The sequence below is a fragment of the Cetorhinus maximus genome, unplaced genomic scaffold (assembly GCF_964194155.1).
Source record: "Cetorhinus maximus unplaced genomic scaffold, sCetMax3.hap1.1 HAP1_SCAFFOLD_464, whole genome shotgun sequence".
NCBI classification, from domain to species: domain Eukaryota; kingdom Metazoa; phylum Chordata; class Chondrichthyes; order Lamniformes; family Cetorhinidae; genus Cetorhinus; species Cetorhinus maximus.
The window spans coordinates 51,435-77,315 of NW_027596408.1; the positions used below are offsets into that span (position 1 = coordinate 51,435).

At 44.5% G+C, this 25,881-nt stretch overlaps 1 protein-coding gene across 1 annotated transcript in view; it reads left to right on the forward strand.

Annotated features, from left to right (window-relative positions):
- Positions 1 to 262: 262 nt before the first annotated feature.
- Positions 263 to 25,881, forward strand: part of LOC144673777 (uncharacterized) — a 28,473-nt gene continuing 2,854 nt past the window's right edge. Inside the window, exons 1-4 of the mRNA XM_078535447.1 lie at positions 263 to 293; positions 1,379 to 1,707; positions 21,832 to 22,235; positions 22,322 to 22,472. Coding sequence (XP_078391573.1) covers positions 263 to 293; positions 1,379 to 1,707; positions 21,832 to 22,235; positions 22,322 to 22,472 — 915 coding nt within the window. The remainder of the gene's footprint in view (positions 294 to 1,378; positions 1,708 to 21,831; positions 22,236 to 22,321; positions 22,473 to 25,881) is intronic.

Sequence of the window (25,881 nt, forward strand, 5' to 3'; positions counted from 1 at the left end):
GAGGGGCGTAGTCACTGAAGGATTTCAAAACAAGGATGAGAATTTGAACATTAAGGTGCTGCTTAACCAGGAGCCTATGTAGCTCAATGAGAACAGGGGCATTGGATGAACGAGACAAAGTGTGAGTAAAGACATGGGAAGTGGTGTTTTAAATGACTCCATTGTTTATGTGGCAGGCTAGGAAGATTCCAGTTTAGAGGTAACAAAGGAATGGATGCATTTCAGCAGCAGCTGAGCTGAGGCAGGAATGAAATTAGGCAAAATGACTGATGTGGAAATGGACGGCCTTAGTGGTATGTAGTCAGAAGCTCAGCTTGGGGTGAAATATGACACCAAGATTGTGAACAGTCAGGTTCGGCCTCAGAGTTATCAGAAAGGCATTGAAGGTTGGGGGGTGGAGTTTGTAGCAGGGAATGAAAACAATGGCTTCAGTCTTCCCAAAATTTAAATGGAGAAAGTTTCTGTCCATCCAGTAATGGATGTCAGACAAATCATGGCGGAGTGTGACTTGGAGGTGATGGTGTTCACATTCACCTGCTACCCTGGTCCTTATGGAGGTTGGAGGATAAGGGATTGGGAAATTCTGTCAATGTTCTGGTAGAGTTGTGTAGGCCCAGACTGGCAGGCAGGTTCCCTTCCCTGAAGGACATTAGTGAAACAGTTGCGTTTTTATGATAATCCAGCAAATTTCATGGTCACTTTTTCCTAATGCCAGTCCCACACGTTGAGCTCAATTTCACACCCAGCCTTGGTGTTTTTGTGAGTTCTCCCTCACTCACCTTTCTTTGTTTTGTACTATTTTCACAGGGTTTGCAGTCCAGAATCACAAACCCGACATCACATCAGGATCTGTCGGTGTTGTCCAATTTATCGTAACCCAAATACCATCGGATTTTGAATATGGTGATTAAGAGCCCTGTTCACAGTGGGGAGAAAGCGCACGCATGTTCTGTGCGTGGGCGAGCCTTCAGCCGATCATCTGACCTGTTGAAACACAGTCACAATGGAGAGAATCCATGGAAATGTGGGGACTGTGGGAAGGGATTCAATCACCCATCCCAGCTGGAAATCCAGCAGTGTACAAGCACTGGAGAGAGGCCATTCATATGTTCAGTGTGTGGAAAGGGATTTTCTGATTCATCCAACCGACTGAAACACCAGCGAGTTCACGCTAGGGAGAGGCCGTTCACCTGCTCCGAGTGTGGGAAGGGATTCACTCAGTCATTCCACCTGCTGAGACACCAGCAAGTTCACACTAGGGAGAGACTGTTTACCTGTTCTGTGTGTAAGAAGGGATTTGCTGATTCATCCTCCCTAATGAAACATAAGCGAGTTCACACTGGGGAAAGACCGTTTACCTGCACTGTGTGTAAAAAAGGATTTGCTGATTCATCCAACCGACTGAAACACCAGCGAGTTCACACTGGGGAGAGACCATTTACCTGTTCTGATTGTGGGAAGGGATTCACTGATTCATGCACCCTGTTGAGACACCAGAGAGTTCATACTGGGGAAAGACCATTTACCTGTTATGATTGTGGGAAAGGATTCACTGATTCATCCAGCCTGCTGAGACACCAGAGAGTTCACACTGGAGAGACACCATTTACCTGCTCCACATGTGGAAAGGGATTTGCTGATCCATCCAACCTCCTGGAACACCAGCGACTTCACACTGGGGAAAGACCATTCACCTGCTCCAAGTGTGGGAAGGGATTCACTCGGTCATTCCATCTTTCATTTCATCAGCGAGTTCACACTGGGGAGAGACTGTTCACCTGCTCCAAGTGTGGGAAGGGATTCATGCAGTTATCCAATATGCTGAGACACCAGCGGGTTCACAAGTAACTGCTGTGGTTGGATTTAGTTCCCAATGATATTCTTGTCTGAAGCATATTCATAAGAGTGTGTTTCTGCTGAGGTTAATAAACTCCAGCCCAGTTACAGATTCTGTATAAAATTGGAATAAATCAGCTTTGCGATAAACAGTGTGTTGAGTCGTTTTGATATCTCTAGCACAAGTTGGTTCCTTTTGAAGGGCACTCCCTCTGCCCTGTCTCCTCCATCCTCAGCCCCAATGACAATTGTGAGGAGCTCGTGGAGCTTCTTTGTCACTAAGTTTGAGACAATCCGATCAGCTGCCTCTGCTGCTTCCCTCCCTCCCACTAACCCACCAGGACAAACTGTCTCTAAATTTCCCCCAATGTCTGAGCCTTGAACACATCTTTTTCCAGTTTCTCTCCCATCTCCTCTCACGCGTTCTGTGTGCACCACCTGCTCCATCGACCCTATTCCCACTAAACTACACTACTGACCATCCAACTTCCCCATGTTTACCGTCATTGTCAATGGTTCTCTCTTTTCAGATACTGTTCCGGTCTCCTTTAAACCTTCCTTAATTATATATCCTTAAATAAAAACAAGCCCTTCATTCTTCCATCTTTGCATGCTGCTGCCCCATCTCCAGCCTCTCTTTCCTTTCAAAAATCCTTAAACATTTTGTAATGTCCCAAAACTGTGTCCATTTTTCCGAGAACTCCCTGTTTGAATCCCTCCAATCAGGTTTCTGCCCTGCCTCCGTTCGAAAACAGTTCTCATCAAAGCCACAAGTGAGATCCTATGTGGCTGCGACACAGGAAAACTTTCTCTTCTGGTCCTTCCCGACGTGTCTCATCTTCTGGGAGAGGAGACAGCCAGACCTGTGAGGAACACCTCTGATCGGGCAGCGGGCTGAGTTTGAAAATAAACCCAAGAGTGACATCGCAGGAAAACTTGGTTGGTGAGAAGTTGCTGTTAGGGAGTGTGTTTAAATAGCTTAAAACTAGAAAAAAAAATAACATTTATAAAGAGGTAGCCACCTGAATTTCAGTAAGGATCACCAGCAATAGGGAAATAACGTTAAATCAAGTCAAAGTGAAATATAGTCATAAAGTAAACCAAAGTAAGATAAAGTTAGGAGAAGTGTCGCAAAGTGAAGTTACTGTTAACTTATTCTACTCATCCCCCTTTACGTGTAAAATTAGAAGGAAGTAAAATGGGTAACAGGAAGTAGTAGTGAGGCTACAAGGCAGGAGAAACAAAGCAGAGCATTGAGTCTGCTTCGAATGCAGAATTATGTTAAAAAGACAAAATTAAAGGCGCTCTCCCTGACTGCGCACAGCATTCGCAATCGATGATCAGAAGGCACAAATAGTCAGATATAGGAGTAAGATATTATTGCCATTATGGGAACATGGCTGCATGGTGACAAAAACTGGGAACTGAATATTCATGGATACTGGAAGTTTCGTAAAGGCAGACAAGGAGGTGGAGTTGTGCTGATAATAAGGGTTGAGATCAGTGCATTAGTAAAGGGGATCTCAGTTTGGAAGAACAATGTGTGGAATCTGTTTGGGTGGAGCTAAGAATTAGCAAAAGGCAGCAGACATTGGTTGGAGTTGTTCATAGCCGACCAGATAGTAATGGTAATGTATTAATCAGGAGATGATAGAAGCATGTAGCATAGGCTATACATTGATCATGGATGACTTCAATCTACATGTACACTGGGTAAACCAATTGAGCACTGATGTTGTGGAAGATGAATTTCTGGAGTATGTTGGGAACGGTTTTCTAGAGCAGTATGTTGAGGAGCCGACTCGAGGACAGGCTATTTTAGATCTAGCATTATGTAATGAAAAAGGACTAATTAATAATCTTGTTGTAAAAGAACCTTGAGGGGCAAGTGAACACAATATTATAGTATTTTATACTATGTTTGAAAATGAGGTAGTTCACTCTGAAGCAAGGGTGTTAAAGTTGAATAAAGGAAATTATGAAGGCGTGTGGGAGAAATTGGCTGAGATAGAATGTGAAAATACATTAAAATGTACAGAGGCAATGGATAGTCTTCAAAGAATTATTAAATAGCTTACAGCACTTACACCTTCCTTCAAGGTGCAGAACCCCCAAAAAGTCAGTCAACCGTGGCTGACAAAGGAAGTTAAGGATGGTATAAGATTTAAAGATAAGGCTTATAAAGTTGCCAGAAGTGGGAGTAAACTCGAGGATTGGGAGGCTTTTAAGATACAACAAAAGAAGACCAGGAAACTGGTAAAGAAAGGGAGAATAGCATATGAATGCAATCTAGAGAAAAGATAAAAACAGACTCTAAGAGCTGCTTTAGGCAAATGTGGGACCATTGAATGCAGAGTCGGGAATAGAGAAATGGCAGAGAAGCTAAATGATAATTCTGAGTCTGCCTTCACCGGGGAAGATACAAGAAATCTCCCAGATTTAGAGATCCAAGGGAGTAGGGAGAATAAGGAGTTGAAGGCAATTAATATCAGTAAGAATGGGATTGAAAGTTGATAAGTCACTGGCTCCTGACATATTAATTAGTAAAATAACCCCACATGGGATAGGAGGCAATACACTGACATGGATTAAGGATTGGCGAATAGGCAGAAAACAGAGAGTAGGAATAAACGGGTAATTCTCATGTTGGTAAGCTGTGATTAGTGGGGTACCACAAGGATCACTTGGGTCCCAATTGATCACAATATATATTAACAATATGGATGTGGGGACCAAATGTAATCCTTCCAAGTTCGCAAATGATACAAAGCAAGGTGGGAATGTGTTGTGAGGTAGATGGAAAGCAGCTATGGGAGGATTTGACTTAGTGAGTGGGCAAGAACATGGCAGATGGAATATATTGTGGAAAAATGGCAGAAGGAACTGACGTTCAGAGTATTTCCTAAATGATAAGAGATGAGAAAGTGTAGATGTACAAAGGGACCTGGGTGTCCTTGTCCATAAGTCGCTGAAGGCTAACATGCAGATGCAGCAAGATATTCGGAAGGCTCGTGGAATGTTAGCTTTTGCCACAAGAGGATTTGAGTACAGGAGTAATAAAGTCTTCCTTTAATTGTTTAGAATCTTGTTTAGACCGCACCTGGAGTAGTGTGTGCAGTTTTGGTCACCTTGCCTCAGAAGGATATTATTGCCATAGAGGGAGTGCAGCGAAAGTTCACAGGCTTGTTCCGGGGATCGTGGGACTGTCTTATGAAGAGAGATTGGGCAAATTCACCCCCCTTAATCAGTACATATTTCACCACATCTCTACCTCCTTTTAGATCTGAAAAAGGGTTTTACAGACTCGAAACATTGTCTCTGTCTCTCTCTCCGCAGATGCTTTCAGACCTGCTGTGTTTTTCCGGCATTTTTTGTTTTCGTTCCCCTGTTCCTATGTCTGCGGTGGATCCCCCCCTCCCAGGCCTGGGCTTCCATGTGATGTTCTGAATGATGACAGTATTAACCTTCTCCCTAACCTGTCCTAACCCTTCTGCCCGTTCATTTATTGAAACCAGGGATTCTACTTGTTCTAATGGTGACTTTCCCTGCCTGGCGAGTCATTCCTTGAAGTGAGCCCTTGAATTATTTGTACATTGTTTTATCATGTTCCCACATTTCAGTAACAAATGTTGAAATGTCTGGTCCACACCCACAGGGTTTCATCTGTTTAAAGTCACAAACAGAAAGGTCCAGTAAATAATGTTTTGAGTCTGTATGACTCACTGTTTTGTTCTCTCTCCACAGATGCTGTTAGACCTACTGAGTTTTTCCAGCATTTTCTGCTTTTGTTTCAGAATTCCAACATCCGCAGTATTTTGCTTTGACTTTAAAGTTGTGAAGTCACCTGAGCCAAATGAGATGCACCCAAGGATCCTGGGAGAACTGGATTAACAGAAATTTCCTCCATTTAAATATTGAGAAGACGAAAGCCATTGTCTTCAGTCCTCGCTACAAACTCCACTCCATAGTCACTGGCTCCATCCCTCTACCTTGCTGGGAGTTGGAGCTGAGCGGACCTGTGGGAGATACTCGGGAGATGAGAAGCGCCTATAAATACAGGCCGGGGATTCAAGTGAGGCCTACCTTGCTGGGAGTCAGAGCGGAGCAGACCTGCAGGAGACAGTGGGGAGCTGAGGAGCACCAATAAATACAGACCAGGGATTTGAGTGAGGAACGTCTATAAATACAGATTGAGGATTTGAGTGAGGAACATCTATAAATACAGACCGAGGATTTGAGTGAGGAGTGTCTATAAATACAGACCGAGGATTTGAATGAGGAGTGTCTATAAATACAGACCGGGGATTTGAGTGAGGAGCACCTATAAATACAGGCGGGGATTTGAGTGAGGAGCGTCTATAAATACAGACCGAGGATATGAGTGAGGAGCGTCTATAAGTTCAGAGTGAGGATTTGAGTGAGGAGCGTCTATAAATACAGAGTGAGGATTTGAGTGAGGAGTGTCTATAAATACAGACCGAGGATTTGAGTGAGGAGTGTCTATAAATACAGACCGGGGAGAAGTGAGGAGCACCTATAAATACAGACTGGGGATTTGAGTGAGGAGCGTCTATAAATACAGACGGGGGATTTGGGTGATGAGTGTCTATAAATACAGACCGGGGATTTGAGTGAGGAACGTCTATAAATACAGAGTGAGGATTTGAGTGAGGAGTGTCTATAAATACAGACCGGGGATTTGAGTGAGGAGCGTCTATAAATACAGACCAAGGATTTGAGAGAGGAGCGTCTATAAATACAGACCGGGGACTTGAGTGAGAAGTGTCTATAAATACAGACCGGGGATTTGAGTGAGGAGTGTCTATAAATACAGACCGGGGATTTGAGTGAGGAGCGTCTATAAATACAGACTGGGGATTTGAGTGAGGAGCGTCTATAAATACAGACCGGGGATTTGAGTGAGGAACGTCTCTAAATACAGACCGGGGATTTGAGTGAGGAGCTTCTATAAATACAGACCGGGGATTTGAGAGAGGAGCGTCTATAAATACAGACCGGGGATTTGAATGAGGAACGTCCATAAATACAGACCGAGGATTTGAGTGAGGAGCATCTATAAATACAGACCGGGGATTTGAGAGAGGAGCGTCTATAAATACAGACCGGGGATTTGAGTGAGGAGTGTCTATAAATACAGACGGTGGATTTGAGTGAGGAACGCCTATAAATACAGACGGGGGATTTGAGTGAGGAGCGTCAATAAATACAGAGTGGGGATTTGAGTGAGGAACATCTATAAACACAGATGGGGGATTTGAGTGAGGAACGCCTATAAACACAGACGGGGGATTTGAGTGAGGAGCGTCTATAAATACAGAGCCGGGATTTGAGTGAGGAACGTCTATAAACACAGACGGGGGATTTGAGTGAGGGATGTCTATAAATACAGACAGGGGGTTTGAGTGAGGAACGTCTATAAATACAGACCAAGGATTTGAGTGAGGAACATCTATAAATACAGACGGCGGATTTGAGTGAGGAGCGTCTATAAATACAGATGGGGTATTTGAGTGTGGAGTGTCTATAAATACAGACGGGGGATTTGAGTGAGGAACGTCCATAAATACAGACGGAGGATTTGAGTGAGGAATGTCTATAAATACAGACGGGGGATTTGAGTGAGGAGTGTCTATAAATACAGAGCGGGGATTTGAGTGAGGAACGTCTATAAACACAGACGGGGGATTTGAGTGAGGGACGTCTATAAATACAGACGGGGGGGTTTGAGTGAGGAACGCCTATAAACACAGATGGGGGATTTGAGTGAGGAACGCCTATAAATACAGACGGGGGATTTGAGTGAGGAGCGTCTATAAATACAGAGCCGGGATTTGAGTGAGGAACGTCTATAAACACAGACGGGGGATTTGAGTGAGGGACGTCTATAAATACCGACGGGGGATTTGAGTGAGGAGCGTCTATAAATACAGACCGGGGATTTCAGTGAGGAACGTCTCTAAATACAGACCGGGGATTTGAATGAGGAACGTCTATAAATACAGACCAAGGATTTGAGTGAGGAGCGTCTATAAATACAGACCGGGGATTTGAGAGAGGAGCATCTATAAATACAGACCAGGGATTTGAGTGAGGAGTGTCTATAAATACAGACGGTGGATTTGAGTGAGGAACGCCTATAAATACAGACGGGGGATTTGAATGAGGAACGCCTATAAATACAGACGGGGGATTTGAGTGAGGAGCGTCTATAAATACAGACGGGGGATTTGAATGAGGAACGTCTAAAAATACAGACCGAGGATTTGAGTGAGGAGCGTCTATAAATACAGACCGGGGATTTGAGAGAGGAGCGTCTATAAATACAGACGGGGGATTTGAGTGAGGAGTGTCTATAAATACAGACGGTGGATTTGAGTGAGGAACGCCTATAAATACAGACCGGGGATTTGAGAGAGGAGCGTCTATAAATACAGACGGTGGATTTGAGTGAGGAACGCCTATAAATACAGACGGGGGATTTGAATGAGGAACGCCTATAAATACAGACGGGGGATTTGAGTGAGGAGCGTCTATAAATACAGAGTGGGGATTTGAGTGAGGAACATCTATAAACACAGATGGGGGATTTGAGTGAGGAACGCCTATAAATACAGACGGGGGATTTGAGTGAGGAGTGTCTATAAATACAGAGCCGGGATTTGAGTGAGGAGCGTCTATAAATACAGATGGGGTATTTGAGTGTGGAGTGTCTATAAATACAGACGGGGGATTTGAGTGAGGAACGTCCATAAATACAGACGGAGGATTTGAGTGAGGAATGTCTATAAATACAGAGCGGGGATTTGAGTGAGGAACGTCTATAAACACAGACAGGGGATTTGAGTGAGGGACGTCTATAAATACAGACGGGGGGGTTTGAGTGAGGAACGCCTATAAACACAGATGGGGGATTTGAGTGAGGAACGCCTATAAATACAGACGGGGGATTTGAGTGAGGAGCGTCTATAAATACAGAGCCGGGATTTGAGTGAGGAACGTCTATAAACACAGACGGGGGATTTGAGTGAGGGACGTCTATAAATACAGACTGGGGGTTTGAGTGAGGAACGTCTATAAACACAGATGGGGGATTTGATTGAGAAACGCCTATAAATATAGACGGGGGATTTGAGTGAGGAGCGTCTATAAATACAGATGGGGGATTTGAGTGAGGAGTGTCTATAAATACAGACGGGGGATTTGAGTGAGGAACGTCCATCAATACAGACGGGGGATTTGAGTTAGGAACGTCTATAAATACAGATGGGGGATTTGAGTGAGGAACGGGCTGTTTCACTGTTGCAGCTGCTGTGAGGCAGCAGGAGAGGGGGGGAAAGAGGCAACTATGATGTCACAGGAAGCAGGTACGTTGATTGGTCGGTAAGTGCTCAGTCTAAGGGACAGTGTGTGAGAAACCAGCTTAGGGCAGGCGAGTTCAGGTAGATCTATAAATAAAAATAACTTTACAGTAATAAACCAAAATTTGAAAACTTTAAAATTCAAATAAAACAACAAAGATTTTAAACAAGCAATAAAATAGAGTTACTTAAATAAACATCTAATACACATCCCTTGTAGTTAAGAAGCATATAATCTTTAGTTGTCAGTGATACTAGCATTCAGTAAACACAGTAAATTGTAGCATACATAGGAAGAAAGTAATTAAAGTAAATTAACTAAATAACAAATTTAGAATGGTAGGACAGGGGTTAAGTTTGCAGTTGTGAGATGTGGGAGCTTTTGGATGCCAAGGTGATCCATGACAAACACGTCTGCAGGAAGTGTAAGCAGCTTGAGGAATTCCGGATCAGGATTATTGATCTGGAAACCGAAATGCAGACACGCAACAACATAAGGGACGGGGAGAAATACCTGGATACTTTGTTCCGGAAGACAGTCACACCTCTTAGAAGAGGGTCATCTGTTTGATCAGCAGTGAGGGACAGGAGGATGTGACTGTCAGTGAGGCAGGTAATGGGACTGAGCAGGCAGTACTGGAGGAGTCTCAGGATTTGCAATTGTCAAACAGGTTTGAGGTGCTCACAACCTGTGTGGATGAAAGTGAAATGTGCAAGGTGGATGAGCTGGGTGGCCATGGCACTGTGGTACAGGAAGCCATTCATGCAGGGGGAGCAAAAAGGAATGTAGTGGTAGTAAGGGATAGTATAGTGAGGGCATTGACACTGTTTTCTGCAGCAAAAAGTGAGAGTCCAGACGGCTGTGATGCCTGCCCAGTGCCAGGGTTCCGGACATCTGCTCAGGGCTGGAGAGGGACTTGCAATGGGAGGGGGAGAATCCAGTTGTCCTGGTCCATGTACGTACCAATGACATAGGTAGAACTAGGAAAGAGGTTCTGTAAAGTCAGTATAAGGAGCTAGGTACCAAATTATGTAGCAGAACCTCAAATAATCTCTGGATTATTACCTGAGCCACTTGCAAATTGGCATCGGGCAAATAAGATTAGAGAGACCAATGCGTGGCTCAAAGATTGGTGTGGGAGAACTTGGTTCCGGTTTGTGGGGCACTGGTATCAGTGCTGGGACAGTGGGGGCTGTACCGTTGGGACGGTTTACACCTGAACCATGCTGCGATGAGTGTCCTCGCAAATCGCATAGCTAGGGAAGTAGAGAAGGCTTTAAACTAAACAAGAGCGGTGAGGGATCAAGTTTGGGTAGAGGTAGCAATTCAAGGTGTAGAGTCAAGACAGGAGAGCCAAATAGTAACATGAGAAATGAGGTTAGAGAATGACAGGAAAGGACTGAGAGAAAAAACCTAAGAATAAATCAACAATCAAGACTAGATGTTACAATGGTAACAAAAAGACAAGACTGAAGGCTCTCTATCTGAATGCACGTAGCATTCAAAACAAAGTAAATGAATTGATGACCCACACAGAAGTAAATAAATATGATCTGATAGTAATTATGGAGACGTGGCTGCAGGACAACTAAGGTTGGGTCCTTAATGTTGAGGGGTACATGACATTCAAGGAGAATAGGAAGCTGGGTAAAGGTGGTGGGGTAGCATTGTTAATCAAAGAGGGCATTGGTGCAATAGTTAGAGATGACCTTGGATCAGGAGATCAGGATGTAGAATCGGTTTGGGTGCAGATGAGGATTAGTAGGGGAAAAATAGTCATTACCAGGAGTGGTTGACGGGCCCCTAACAGCAGCCATAGTGTAGGACAAAGTATTCAAGAGAAAATATTGTGTGCTTGTGATAAAGGGACGGCAATAATCATGGGTGATTTTAATCTACGCAATAACTGGAAGTATCAGATTGGCAGTAATAGCCTGGATGAGGAGTTCTTAGAATGCTTTTGAGATAGTTTCTTAGAGCAGCATGTTCAGGAGCCAATCAGAGAGCAGGTTATATTTGACGTGGTATTGTGTAATGTAACAGGATTAATTAATGGCCTCAGAGTAAGGGCACTGCTAGGTAGCAACGAGCACAATATGGTTGAATTTTACATCCAGTTTGAAAGGGAGAAGTGTGGGTCAAAGACTAGTATCTTAAACTTAAATAAGGGCAACTATGTGGGGATGAAAGCTGAGCTAGCTGAAGTGAACTGGGAAACTAAGCTAGAGGATAGATCAATCGAGAAGCAGTGGCAGACATTTAAAGGGATATTTCAAAGTATTCAGAATGAGTACATCCCGACCATAAAGAAAAATTATAAAGGGAGGACCCATCATCTGTGGTTAACTAAAGAAGTTAAGGAAAGCATCAGCTGAAGGAAAAAGCATACAACTCTGCAAAGATGAGCAGCAGGACAGATGATTGGACAGAATTTAAAGAACAGTCGAAAATGGCTGAAAGGTTAATCAGGAGAAAGAAATTAGAGTGTGAGAGGAAGTTTGCTAGAAATGTAAAAATGGAGAGCAAGTGTTTCTACAGGTGCTTAAAAAGGAAAAGAGTGAGCAAAGTGAGTGTTGGTCCTCTAGAGGATGACAGTGGGGAGTTAATTGTAGTTAAGGAAATGGTGGAAGAAATGAATAATATTTTGCTTCTGTGTTCAATATAGAGGATACAAAAAACATTCCAGTAATAGCTGCAAATCAGGAGGTGACAGGAGAAAGGAACTTGGTGAAATTGAAATCACTGGGGAAATGGTACTGAGCAAATTGAAGGAGCTGCCGATGTCAAGTCTCTGGGACCCAATGAACTACATCCTAGGGTCTTAAAAGAGGCGGCTAATGCGGTAGTTGGTGCACTGGTGTTAATTTTCCAAAATTCACTCAATTCTGGAAAGGTTCTGTCAGATTGGAAAGCAGCAAATATAACCCCTCTATTCAAGAAGGGAGGGAGGCAGAAAACAGGAAACTATAGGCCAGTTAGCTTGATGTCTGTCGGGGGGAAGTTATCAGAATCAATCATTAAGGAGGTTATAGCTGGGCACTTAGAAAAGCTCAAGGCAATTGGGAAGAGTCAGCATAGTTTTGTGAAAGGAAAATCATGTTTAACCATTTGATTTGAGATTTTTTGAAGGAGTAACATGCGCTGTGGATAAAGTGGAGCCTGTAGACGTACTGGACTTGGATTTCCAGAAGGCATTTGAGAAGGTGCCACATCAAAGATTATTATGGAAAATAAAAGCGCATGGTGTAGGGGGTAACTTATTAGCCTGGATAGGAGATAGGCTGGCTGGCAGAAAGCAGAGAGTGTGTGTAAATGGGTCTTTTTCTGATTGGCAGGATGTGATGAATGGAGTCCCACAGGGGTCTGTGCTCGGGCCTCGAACTTTTTATGATTTACATCAATGACTTATTTGAGGGGAGTGAAGACGTGGTAGCGAAATTGGCAGATGGCACAAAGGTAGGTGGAAAAGTATGTTGTGAAGAGGACATGAGGAGGTTGCAGATGGATGTAGATATGTTGAATGAGTGGCCAAAGATCTGGCAAATGGAGTGAAATGTGGGAAAATGTGAAGTTAGTCACTTTGGCAGGAAGAACAAAAAAGCAGAGTATTGCTTAAATGGAGAATGGCTGCATAATTCTGAGGTGCAGAGGGACCTAGGTGTTCTAGTAAATGAGTCACAAAAAGTTTGTATGCAGGTACAGCAAGTAATTAATAAGGCTAATGGAATGCTATCCTTTGTTACGAGAGGGGTTGAACATAAAAGTAAGGATGTTATGCTTCAGTTATACAGGACTGCACCTGGAATACTGTGTGCAGTTTTGGTCTCCTTATTTAAGGAAGGATATAAATGCATTGGAGGCGGTTCAAAGGATGTTCACTAGATTGTTACCTGGAATGAATAGGCTGTCTTATGAGGAAAGGTTGGACAGACTGGGCTTGTTTCCACTGGAGTTTAGAAGAGGGAGGAGTGATTTGATTGAAGTATACAGGATCCTGAATGGCCTTGACAAGGTGGATGTGGAAAGGATGTTTCCTCTTGTGGGTGAGTCCAGAACTAGGGGGCACCGTTTCAAAATTAGGGGGTCGCCCTTTTAGGACAGAGATATGGAGAAATTTTTCTCTCAGAGGGATGTGCGAATGGGAACTCTCTGCCTCAGAAGGCGGTGGAGGTGGGGTCATTGAATATTTTTAGGACAGAGGTAGATAGATTCTTGTTCGGCAAGGGAATCAAAAGTTATCGAGGTTAGATGGGAATGTGGAAATTCAAAGACAAGAAGATCAGCCATGATCTTATTGAATGGCACAGCAAACTTGAGAGGCCAAATGGTCTGCTCCCGTTCCTATTCCATTTGTTCTTATGGTCTCTCTCCAGTGTGAATTCGCTGGTGTATTCGCAAGTGGGATGACTGAGTGAATCCTTTCCCACACACGGACCAGGTGAATGGTCTTTCCCCAGTATGAAACCATTGGTGTCTCAGCAGGCCGGATGGCTGAATGAATCCCTTCCCACACTCAGAGCAGGTGAATGGTCTCTCTCTAGTGTGAAACCGCAGGTGTATTCCCAGGTGGAATGACTGAGTGAATTCCTTTCCACACTCGGAGCAGGTGAATGGTCTCTCCCCATTGTGAAACCGCTGGTGTGTTTGCAAGTGGGATGGCTGAGTGAAACCCTTCCCACACTCAGAGCAGGTGAACGGCCACTCCCCATTGTGAAGCCGCTGGTGTATCAGCAGTCGGGATGACTGATTGAAACTCTTCCCACACTCGGAGCCGGTGAACAGCCTCTCTCCAGTGTGTAGCTGCTGGTGTCTCAGCAGCTCAGATGACTGAGTGAATCCCTTCCCACACTCAGAGCAGGTGAATGGTCTCTCCTCAGTGTGAATTCGCTGGTATGTTCGCAGGTTGGCTGACAGAGTGAATCCCTTCCCACACTCGGAGCAGGTGAACGGCCTCTCCCCAGTGTGACTGCGTCGATGGATTTCCAGCTGGGATGGGTAACTGAATCCTTTCCCACAGTCCTCACATTTCCACGGTTTCTCCATGGTGCAGGTGTCCCTGTGTCTCTCCAGGTTTGATGATCAGTTGAATCCTTGTCCACACATAGAACACGTGTACAATGTCCCCCTGCTGTGAATGGTGTGATGTTATTTCAGGCTGTGTAACTGGTTAAAGCTCTTTCCACTGTCAGTTCACTGGAACACTCTCATTCAGGGGTGTATGTGTCTCGGTGCTTTTCCAGACTCACTGATGTTTGAAATCTTTTCCCACAGACAGAACAGACAAATATTTCTCGTTCGACATTCAAGGACAATAATATTCAGGTCCTGATGAATCGAGTGACTCTGTCAGATCTTGATGTGATGTTTGGTTTGAGTTCCCCCTCTGTAAATCCTCCCCTTCCGATACCCTGTAAAAGGAGTTTACAAAAGTGATCACTATAAGAACAGGATAGAAATTCAGAGCAGACAATTCTCATTTCTATGGAACATTATTTCCTGTCTCCTTCTCCCAAAGCTGCAAATCCCCATCCCACACTCTCCCTCCTCCCTGTGCTGAAGCCAAACAGAATTTTGGATAATTCTTCCTGTATCTTTGTTACAAATTTGTCCAACTGAAGATAACAATATGTTTCATCATTCACTTCAGTCATTACTCGTGATAAAACATTAATCTGAAACCCCCTGACCGACCTTACAGAATAGCAGACATTAACCTTGTGTCCAAAACTTACTGTGTGGAGATTTAATGAGCGATTGTGAAGATGGTTTCTCCAAACCTCCCTGGGTTTCCTTCCTTCCTTCTCTCCCTCTCTAACTAAGTTAAACCTGGGATCAGTCTCATGGTCCATTCTGGTCACTGCTTCTCTTCCTGATGACTAATTAACTCCAATTAAACACTGAGAAGACTGAAGACACTGTTTTCAGTCCCTGCTCCAATCTCCATTCCCTAGATACCAACTCCATCCTTCTCCCTGGGAACAGTCTGAGATTAAACCAGTCTGTTGATAACCTCGGTGTTACATTTGATCTCAAGATCAGGTTCTGACCTCATATCGGTGCCGTCACTAAGATCGCCTCTGTAACATCACCCGCCCTCACCCCGTCTCAGTGCATCTGCTGCTGAAACCCTCATCACTGCCGTTGTTACCTCCAGACTTGAACGACTATCCCAACACACTCCTGGCTGGTCTCCCACATTCTACTCTCCGTAAACGTGAAGCCATCCAAAAGTCTGCTGTCCACGTTTTCACTCATAGCAAGTCCTGTTCCTCTGTCACCCATTTGCTTCCTGACCTGTCTTGGATCCCGGTCAAGCAACAGCTTGATTTTAAAATTCTCATCCTTGTTTTCAAATCCCTCCATGGCCTCGCCCCTCGCTTTCTCTGTAATCTCCTCCAGCCCTACAACCCTCTGAGATATCTGCACTGTTCCAATTCTGATAGCTTGTACATTCTCCATTTTAATCGCTCCAGCATTAATGACCTTGCCTTAAGTTCCCTCGTTCCCAAATTCTGAAATTCTCTCCCTACACCTCTCCCTCTGTCTACCACATTTTCCCCCTTTAAGACACTTGAGTATTGCTAAAAAAAGAGACATTCTGTTGAAACCTTTTCTCTTGTACTCATCAGGACAGACGCAAGAACATCAAATTTCAAAGATTATAAGTCGGGCTTAAAATGTGGCTTACTTTTGCTTGCTAGAAGCTACATATATTCATACACAGGGAACTGTCCACTGCAGACAGAAGGTGCATGTCCAGGGATGGGGCCGTTTGTTGAATTAAACAAAAGCATGGAGGATGATAGCTCTTTGGTGCATTCTCCATGGCAATGCCTTGACCAATCAGAGCTGACTGGCCAACCAGTCAACACCCTTTCCTTGTGCGGCACAAATTGTTATTCGCTCAGAAATTTGGGTTTTTTGCATCTGTCCGGATGAGTGCAACATGAAATATCAGCAATATGTCTCCTTTTCTCAGCAATACTTAAATTCTGTACTGCTGAGTGACTGTGGGTTTATAATTCTATTGTTGCTGATCTAAAATTCCTGGTGAACACACATTTTATGAACGTCTCCCTCGGGCTGGTGCTCATTGTCCCCGTGAGGATGGCGGCTGCGCATGCGCCCTGTAGCACATTGACCCATCAAGATGGCGGCCGCGCAGGCGCCAATCTCCACATTGCCCCTATAAAGATGGCGGCCGTTAACTAGGGCATTTCTCCCGCAGCGCCGAGCAAACCCGGGGATGGTGGATTCTTATTGAGGGATTGGGGCCGGTACCGTGAGTTTATCAAGCTTCCAAATTCATCCGCCGGCCCTATCTCTGTTCACGCGTTTATTTTCGGTTCTGGATCTGCACTCGGGCTTTGTCATACCCGCATTTTAAATCCGCTCACTGGAGCTCCCGTCTGTCTCCACGGACTGCGCATGTTTCGACACCGAATGATTGGCGGCAGCTCCGGACCAATAGGAAGAAGGGGCGGAATTGGAGGACCGAGCGGGAGCAATTGGTCCTCCAGCCAATCGGAGTGAGAGGGGCGGAGCCTGCTGGGAGTGGAGCATGCGCAGTGTGGGCGGGGGACCGGGATGAAGGCGGTGAATTTTTTCCCATAATTGATATAGATTTTTCTTATCCCACCTATTTCCATTATTTTTAAATGTATTTCCATCCATTGTTTTATCTCTACCTTTTAGCCTGTTTCAATCCCTTCACCCCTCACCCCCACTAGGTCTATCTGTACCTTGCTCGTCCTGCTTTCTACCCTTAATTAGCACATTCCTTAGATAATATCACCACCTTCAACACCTCTTTGCACTTTTGTCTGTGACATCTTTTGGTTATCTCCACCTATCACTGGCCCTCTATCCAGCTCTACTTGTCACCCCCCCCCCCCCCCCTTAAACCAGCTTATATTTCACGTCTCTTCTATTTTTACTTAGTTCTGTTGAAGGGTCATATGGACTCGAAACGTTAACTGTTTCCTCTCAGCAGATGCTGCCAGACCTGCTGAGTTTTTCCAGGTATTTTTGTTTTTGTTGGGGTGGAATTTAAAGTCCAGCGGGTGAGAAAGGGCCGAGTGCAGGAGAGGAATGGAGCCGCAGGGTGGACTGGGAGGGTTCACACACACCCGGTGTAGGACTCCAAACCCGGATTAGAAACTCCCGTAGCCCAGTTTATACCGAGTGTTTGGAAACTCCTTTTACAGGGGGTTAGAAGGGAAGGATTTACACACAGCAAACTCAAACTAAGGGAAATATTTGTCTCTTTGGATTGACCTGCTGAAACACATTGAATTCTCACTGGCGAGAGGCTGTTCAGTTGCTCACAGTGTGGTAAGAGGTTCAGGACATCATCCCACCTGCTGGGACACCATTCACACTGACAAGAGAACTTTTAATTTAAGTGTGAGAAGTGCTTTAAAAGGTGTGAGGAACCATGCGTGGAAATTTGCTAGTGCTGTCGGTGGGCTCTTAAACTAATTTGGTATGGGGGTGGGATACTGAGTGGAGGTATAGTAGGGGGTGATGTACAGACAAGTATATAAGAAAAAACAAGTCAGTCTGGAAGGCAGAGTGTACAAAGTCAAGTTAAGGCACAAGGCAACATGGCAAGGCTGGATGACATTTATTTTAATGTAAGGAGTGTTGTGAGTAAGGCAGATGAGTTGCAGATGCTGATTAACACATGGGGATATGATATCATTGCTATCACGGTGACATGGCTGAGGGAGGGGCAGGACTGGCAGCTCAATATTCCGAGGTATAGAATCTTCAGGTGAGACAGGAAGGGGGCAGAGGTTGTAAAAGAGATGGTGGTGTCACAATATTGATCAAGGAGTCAATTACTGCAGTAAGGAGGGATGGTATCTTAGAAGCTTCCTTAAATCAGGCCGTATAGGTAGAACTTAAAAACAGAAAGGGGGCAATCACATTGTTGTGAGCATACTATAGACCCCCAAACAGTCAGGGAGAGATAGAAGGGAAGATATGTAGGCAAATCTCAGAAGTGTTAAAATAATAGGGTAATAATAATCGGGGATTTCAACTTCCCCAATATTAACTGGGATAGACAAAGTGTGATAGACTTTGAGGTGGCAGAATTCTTCAAATGTATCCAGGCGAGATTTTTAAGCCAGCACATAGAAAGTCCTACAAGAGAGGTGCTGGACCTGTTAGAGAACAAAGCTGGGCAAGTTGTAGAAGTATCAGTGGGGGAGCAGTTCAGTGATAATGACCATAACTCAGTAAGATTTAAGTAGTTATGGAAAAGGACGAAGATGGATAGAAAATAAGGGTTTTGAATTGGGGAAGGCCAATTTCAATATGGTAAGACAGGACCTGGCCAATGTGGACTGGGAGCAGCTACTTGTAGGAAAATCAACATCAGAGCAGTGGGAGTCATTCAAAAAGGAAATAGTGAGAGTACAGGGCCAACATTTTCCTACAAAGGACCAACAAGTCCAGAGAAACTGGGATGTTGAGGAATTGACAGGATTAGATAAGGGGGGAATAAAAGGTAAGCTTATGGTACATACCGAGGGCTTAAAACAGCAGGAGCCCTTGATGGGTACAGAACGTGTAGGGGGTTAAAGAAGAAATTAGGAAGGCGAAGAGGGGGCATGAAAAACACAGCTGGGTGAAATAAGTTAAAATCCAAAGGCATTTTATAAGTATATTCAGGGCAAGAGGATAACCAGGGAGAGATTAGGGGCCATCAGGGACCAAAATGGCAATCTGTGTGAGGAGCTGGAAGATGTAGATGAAGTTTTAAATGAGTACTTTGCATCTGTATTAACTATACAGAAGGACGATGTAGGTATAGAAATCATGGAGGGGGACTGTGATATACTTGAACAAATGAGTATTGAGAGGGAGGAGGTATTAGCGGTTTTATTGGGCCTTAAAAGTCTATTAATCCCCAGGCCCAGATGAGATGTATCCCAGGTGCTGTGGGGGGCAAGGGAGGAGCTTTCAGGGGCCCTGACATTAATTTTCAAATCCTCTCTGGCCACAGGAGAAGTACCAGAGGACTGGAGGACAGCCAACGTGGTATCATTATTAAAGAAGAATGGTGGGGATAAACCAGGGAGCTAATAGGCCAGTGAGTCCAACATCACTGGTAGGGAAACTTTTGGAAACGTTCTGAGGGACAGAATTAATCCCCATGAGGAGTGGCAAGAATTAATCAAGGATAGTCAGCATGGCTTTGTCGGTGAGGGATCATGTCTAACAAATTTGATTGAATTTTTGGAGGAGGTGACGAGGTGTGTAGATGAGGGTAGTTCAATTGATGTAGTCCACATGGAATTCTCTAAGGCTTTTGACAAGGTCTGGCATGGGAGACAGGTCCAGAAGGTAAGAGCCCATGTGATCCAGGGCAATTTGGCAAATTGGATCCAGAATTAGCTCAGTGTCAGGAGGCAGAGGGTGATGGTCAAAGGTTGTTTTTGTGACTGGAAGCCTGTGTCCAGTGGCGTACTGCAGGGTTTGGTGCTGGGTCCCTTGTTGTTCTTCGTGGACATTAATGATGTAGACATGAATGTAGGAGGTATGATCAGTAAGTTCACAGGTAACACAAAAAAATCACTAGTGTGGTAAATAGCGAGGAGGAAACCCTTAGACATATAGACAGGCTGGTCAGATGGACAGAACAGTGGAAAATGGAATTTAATCCCAACAAGTGTGAGGTGATGCATTTTTGGAGGACTAACTGGACAAGGGAGTACATGATGAATGGTAGGACCCGAGGAAGTACAGAACCTTGGTGTGCATGTCCATAGATCCTTGAACATAAGAACATAAGAACTAGGAGCAGGAGTGGGCAATTCAGCCCCTCGAGCCTGCCCCGCCATTCATTACGATCATGGCTGATCTCATTTTGGCCTCAACGCCAATTTCCCTCCCTCTCCCCATAACCTTTCAACCCATTACTAATTAAGTAAGTGTGGTGAAGGTGCTCACACAATGCTGTTAGGTAGGAAGCTACAGGTTATTCACCCAGTGATGCGGAAAGGACATTGATATATCTCCAAATCAACAACAACAATTTGTGTTTATATCGCACATTTATTCTTATATCGTTTACCAAGACATTTCACAGAAATGTTAGAAACCAAGGAGATACTCAGGCAGGTGGCCAATAATTTGGTCAAAGTGGTCGGTCTGAAGGAATATCTTAAAGGATGCAAATGAGGTAGAGAGGTGGAGAGGTTTAGGGAGGGAATTCTAGAGTCTTGGAAACTGACAGAATGGCAACCAGTGATGGAATTATTAAAATCAGTAATTCTCGAATTCAAGAAGAGCAGATATCTCGGGAGGATAGTGAGGCTGGAGGAGGTTACAGAGATAGGAATGATCAAAACCATGGAGGAAAACAAGGATGAGAATGTGAAAATTTAGGTGCTGCTTAAATGAGTGCCTTCAAATCATTTGTATAGTTTGTGAATGGCTGTGGGCCAAGCACTGATCCTTGCAGTATCCCACAAATAACAGCCTGTCATCCTGAGAATGAGACATTTATTCCGACTCTCTGTTTTCTGTCTGTTCACCAATTCTCAATCTATAACAGGATATTACCCCAATCCCATGTACTTGATTTCTGTTTATTGACATACTGTGCTTTGTTTAGTAACCTTCTCTCTCTGTCTCTCTCACTCCTCTCTCTCTTTCTCTCTCTGTCACATTGAATTCTCCAGCCCAGCGAGTTGTGGATGCTCCATCATTGAATATATTTCCGGCTGAGATGGAGAGATTTTTGGTCTCTCAGGGAGTCGAGGGATATGGTGAGTGGGCGGGAAAGTGGATTTGAAGCCCAAGATCAGCCACGATCGTATTGAATGGTGGAGCAGGCTCGACGGGGTGTTAGGACTTCTCTTGTTCCTATTTCGTATGTTCTTATGGAGGCCAGAGTCTTGTGTAGGCCCAGACCGGTTGGCAGGTTCCCTCCCCTGAAGGACATTAGTGAACAAGTTGGGTTTTTATCACAATCCAGCAGTTTTCATGGTCACTTTTTCCTCGTGCCGGCCCCACAAATTCCCAGATTCATTCAGCTCAATTTCACAACCTACCTGTGTTTTTGTGGGTTATCTCTGTTTTACTGTTTTAAATCAATTTCACAGGGTATTAGAGGGGGAGGATTTGCAGTCAGGAAACTGAAACCAAACATCACATCAGGATCTGATGGAGTCGCCTAATTTATCTTGAACTGAGTATCTTCAGATTTTGAACATGGAAGGAAAAAGCACCGTTCACAGTGGGGAGAAACCGTACACGTGTTCTGTGTGTGGACGAGGCTTCAGCCGATCATCTGACCTGAAGGAGCATAAATGCAGTCACAGTGGAGAGAAACCGTGGAAATGTGGGGACTGTGGGAAGAGATTCAAATCCCCATTGGAACTGGGAACTCATTGGTGCACTCACACTGGGGAGAGACCATTCACTTGCTCTGAGCGTGGGAAGGGATTCACTCAATTAGCTAACCTCATGGGACACCAACGAGTTAACACAGATGAGAGACCTTTTAGATGCCCACATTGTGAGACGTGCTTCAAAAGTTCTGTGGAACTAAAGTCCCATCAACGTGTTCACACTGATGAGAGACCGTTCAGGTGCTCTCTCTGTGGGACTGGGTTCAGACGATCATCTCATCTCATCGCACACCAGCGAGTCCACACTGGAGAGAGACCGTTCACCTGCTCCAAATGTGGGAAGGGATTCACTCAGTCATCCAGCCTGCTGCTGCACCAGAGAGTTCACACTGGAGAGAGGCCATTTACCTGCTCCGAATGTGGGAAGGGATTTAGTCAGTCATCCGATTGGCTAAGACACCAGAGAGTTCACACTGGAGAGAGGCCATTTACCTGCTCCGAATGTGGTAAGGGATTCATTCAGTCATCCCACCTGCTGCTGCACCAGAGAGTCCACACTGGAGAGAGACCGTTCACCTGCTCCAAATGTGGGAAGGGATTCACTCAGTCATCCAACCTGCTGCTGCACCAGAGAGTTCACACTGGAGAGAGGCCATTTACCTGCTCCGAATGTGGGAAGGGATTCAGTCAGTCATCCCACCGGCTAAGACACCACAGAGAGTTCACACTGGAGAGAGGCCATTTACCTGCTCCGAATGTGGGAAGGGATTCATTCAGTCATCCCACCTGCTGCTGCACCAGACAGTTCACACTGGAGAGAGGCCATTTACCTGCTCCGAATGTGGGAAGGGATTTAGTCAGTCATCCGACTGGCTAAGACACCAGAGAGTTCACTCTGGAGAGAGGCCATTTACCTGCTCTGAATGTGGGAAGGGATTCAGTCAGTCATCCAACTGGCTAAGACACCAGCAAGTACACAAGTAACTGTCGTGATGGGATTTTACTCTTAATAACATTCAGGACTGAAGTATGTTCAATATAGTGTGTTTCTGTAGACATTAATAAACTCCAGCCCACTTAGATAAAAGTCAAATAAATCAGCATTGTGTTAAACACAATGCGTTGAACCTTTTTACTATTTTTAACAAGTTAGTTCCTTTTTGATGTTAATAGACTCCAGCCCAGTTACAGATTCTGTATAAAATTGGAATAAATCAGCTTTGCGACGAACAGTTGAGCCGTTTTGATATTTCTAGCACAAGTTAGTTCCTTTTGAAGGGCTCTCCCTCTCCCCTGTCTCCTCCATCCTCACCTCCAGCAACAAGTGCGAGGAGCTCACGGAGCTTCTTTGTCACTAAGATTGAGACAATCTGATCAGCTGCTTCTGCTGTTTCCCTCCCTTCCATTAGCCCACCGGGACAAACTATCTCTAAAGACCCCCCTTGTCCAAGCCTGAACTCGTGATTAAATGACAAAGGGGATGATGGTGCAAGGCAGCATTGGGTGATAATGAGACAAGGAAATAAACTAAGGGGACAAGTGGAGAAACAACACAGGCTCAGAGGAGGGATAAATGGTAAAAGAAGAACCATTACCAGCACCTACTGTCAGGAAAAAATGGGAGCAGTGGTTATGATCTGAAATTGTCAAAATGAATGTTGAGTCCAGAAGGATGTAAAGTGTCCAATGAAAGATGAGCTGCTGTTCCTCGAGCTTCAATTGTGCTTCATTGGAACAGTGCAGGAGGCCGAGGTCAGAGTGGGAGTGGGTGGAGATTAAACTGATAAATGACCAGAACCTCAGGGTCACACTTGGAGACTGAAAGGCGATGTTCCACAAAGCAGTTACCCAATTGGGATTTAATCTCCTCAATGTAGAGAAAACCGCACTGTGGTCAGTGAATAGACAATACTGAATAGCAAGAAGTACCAGTAAATCACGGTGCCCCTTGGAAAGTGTTTTGGGCCCTGGAATGAGGGAAGGGAGGAGGTGGACGGGGGCTGCTGCATCTGCTGTGCTTGAATGGAAATGATTCACACTGATGTTCATAAGAACAGAAGAAATAGGAGCAGGGTTGGACTAAAAGGCCCTTTGATCCTGCTCCACCATTAAATGTTCTTCCAGCTCAACTCCACTTTCCCATCCTATCACCATATCCCTTAGTGCCCAAATATTTATGGATTTCCATCTTGAACATATCAAGATGGAGAACAACAGACTCAGTGCAACTATTAATCTGGGAAATGCACAAACAAGGTGCATGTGAATTACAAATTCACCTTTTCACTGCTTGGTAATCATGTTAAATGAGCTTTACAGTGGCCCCATGCTGAAATCTAGTCATTCTCTGACAGGTATTCTTAATGGTATAATTAGCAAATTTAGAATGAAAAATACCCTCTGCTTCACTGTAAAGCTGAGAGACAACTTTGTAATTGATTCATTATGTCACATACTGGCTCATTAGATCTGCTAATTTCATCTAATCTTATTTTCAGCTAATTGGAGAATGGTTGAAACAGGGGATGGTGAATAACAGCTCGACACCACATTCCCCTCTCCCACTGCCATAATGATCCTTACAATACACAGGAATTTGGGACAATGTGACTTTGATGCTCAGATTAGCTCTGTCTCCATATTAGAGGAAGGAGCGAAGCACTGGGGACGGTGCAAAAACATTTACTGGAATGATGCCAGAATTGGAAAATATTTCAAATTCACAGAGATTTAACGGATTGAAAAGTTTTTCTCTGGAAAAGAAAGTGAGGAATGACCTGACTAAGGCCTTTAAGATAATGAAAGGGGTTGACAGGGTAGACAAGTGGAAGAGTTTTCCACTTGTAGATGGTTGAGAATAAATATACGTTAGACATCAATAAATCTAATGCACAATTCATATGCAACTTCTTCAATCAGAGATAAAAGCAGAAAATCATGGAAATACTCAGCACATCCAGGAGAATCTGTGAATTGAGAAATAGAGTTAAGTTTTCAAGTATGCTCACTGATGCAGTGCAGTTCTGATGGACAGTCACAGCCCTGAAATTTATATACATCTTTCACTCTCCACAGACACTGCCAGATCTGCTGAAAATTCCAATATTTTGTTTTTTTATTTCAGATTTACAGCACCACCTTTCTCTAACTGTGGTTGAGAATGTAGAGCTCATTCTCAGAAGGGTTTGAGATCCCAGTGTGAGCTGAAACTCATGTTGCAAAATCACACCATGAAATCACACCAGCTGAATGTGGAAATGGATTCACCTCGGTATTCCATTTTCTGACACAGCAGCACAGTCATACTTGTGGGAGACCATTCAGATACTTCATGTATGCAACCCTTTGCTCACTGCCCACCTGCTAACACTCCAGTTTTAGAAGGTCAAAGGATTAGATCCACAATTGCTACATTCCAACTGACAAGACAGAGTGTCAGTAGTCAGAGTATGGGAAGAAAAATCACTTGTCTGCGCCGCTGCTGAGACTCCAGTGAGTTCAGATCTAACTGTCAGGGTTTGTTCTGTTGTTAATTACACCCAGGTCATAACTATGGTGGAGGGGCCGTGCACTATGGTTGCCATATCAATATTCATAATTTTATGCATGGCCGTTCTTAGTTGGTGGAGCGATTTGTCTGGTTAATTCCGATAACGAACGAGACTCCTCAATGATAAATAGTTACGTGACCCCCAAGCAACTGATTTCTTCTTCGCCGATGCTGCCAGACCTGCTGAGTTTTTCCAGGTAATTCTGTTTTTGTTTTGGATTTCCAGCATCCGCAGTAGCTTTTAGTTTTTATATTCATAATTTTATATATTGGCCCTATGGCGCCAATCATCATCGGATAATAAAACATAATTATCTTATCAGAAAAGGCCGTTCAATGGCGGTACGTTTACCCAAGATTCAGTGGGGGGCAGAATGTGCTCTATCCTCACGACAGGCGGTCCTCGTGCACGCGCAGTAGCTGTCACTGACTGATACATGCGCATTGCAATCTCTGACTGGAGCATGCGCAGTACCATCGGTACCTGGAGCTGGTGGAAGACGCTGAGAAATGGCGAACACAGGCGGGTAAAAGGAGCCGGTGTTTGGGGAGGGATGGAGGGGGCGGGGAGGCTTCATGAAGACCCTGTAAAGGTCTGAAATCTTGAATAAGAAGCTACCGGTCCTGCGGTTACACCGAATGGAAAGGGGACAACTCTGACCCGCGTCTCCTCTCGGAGACAGGCCCGAGTTAACAACCGCCATCTTTATAGGGGGCAATGTGCAGCAGGGCGCATGCGCGGCCATA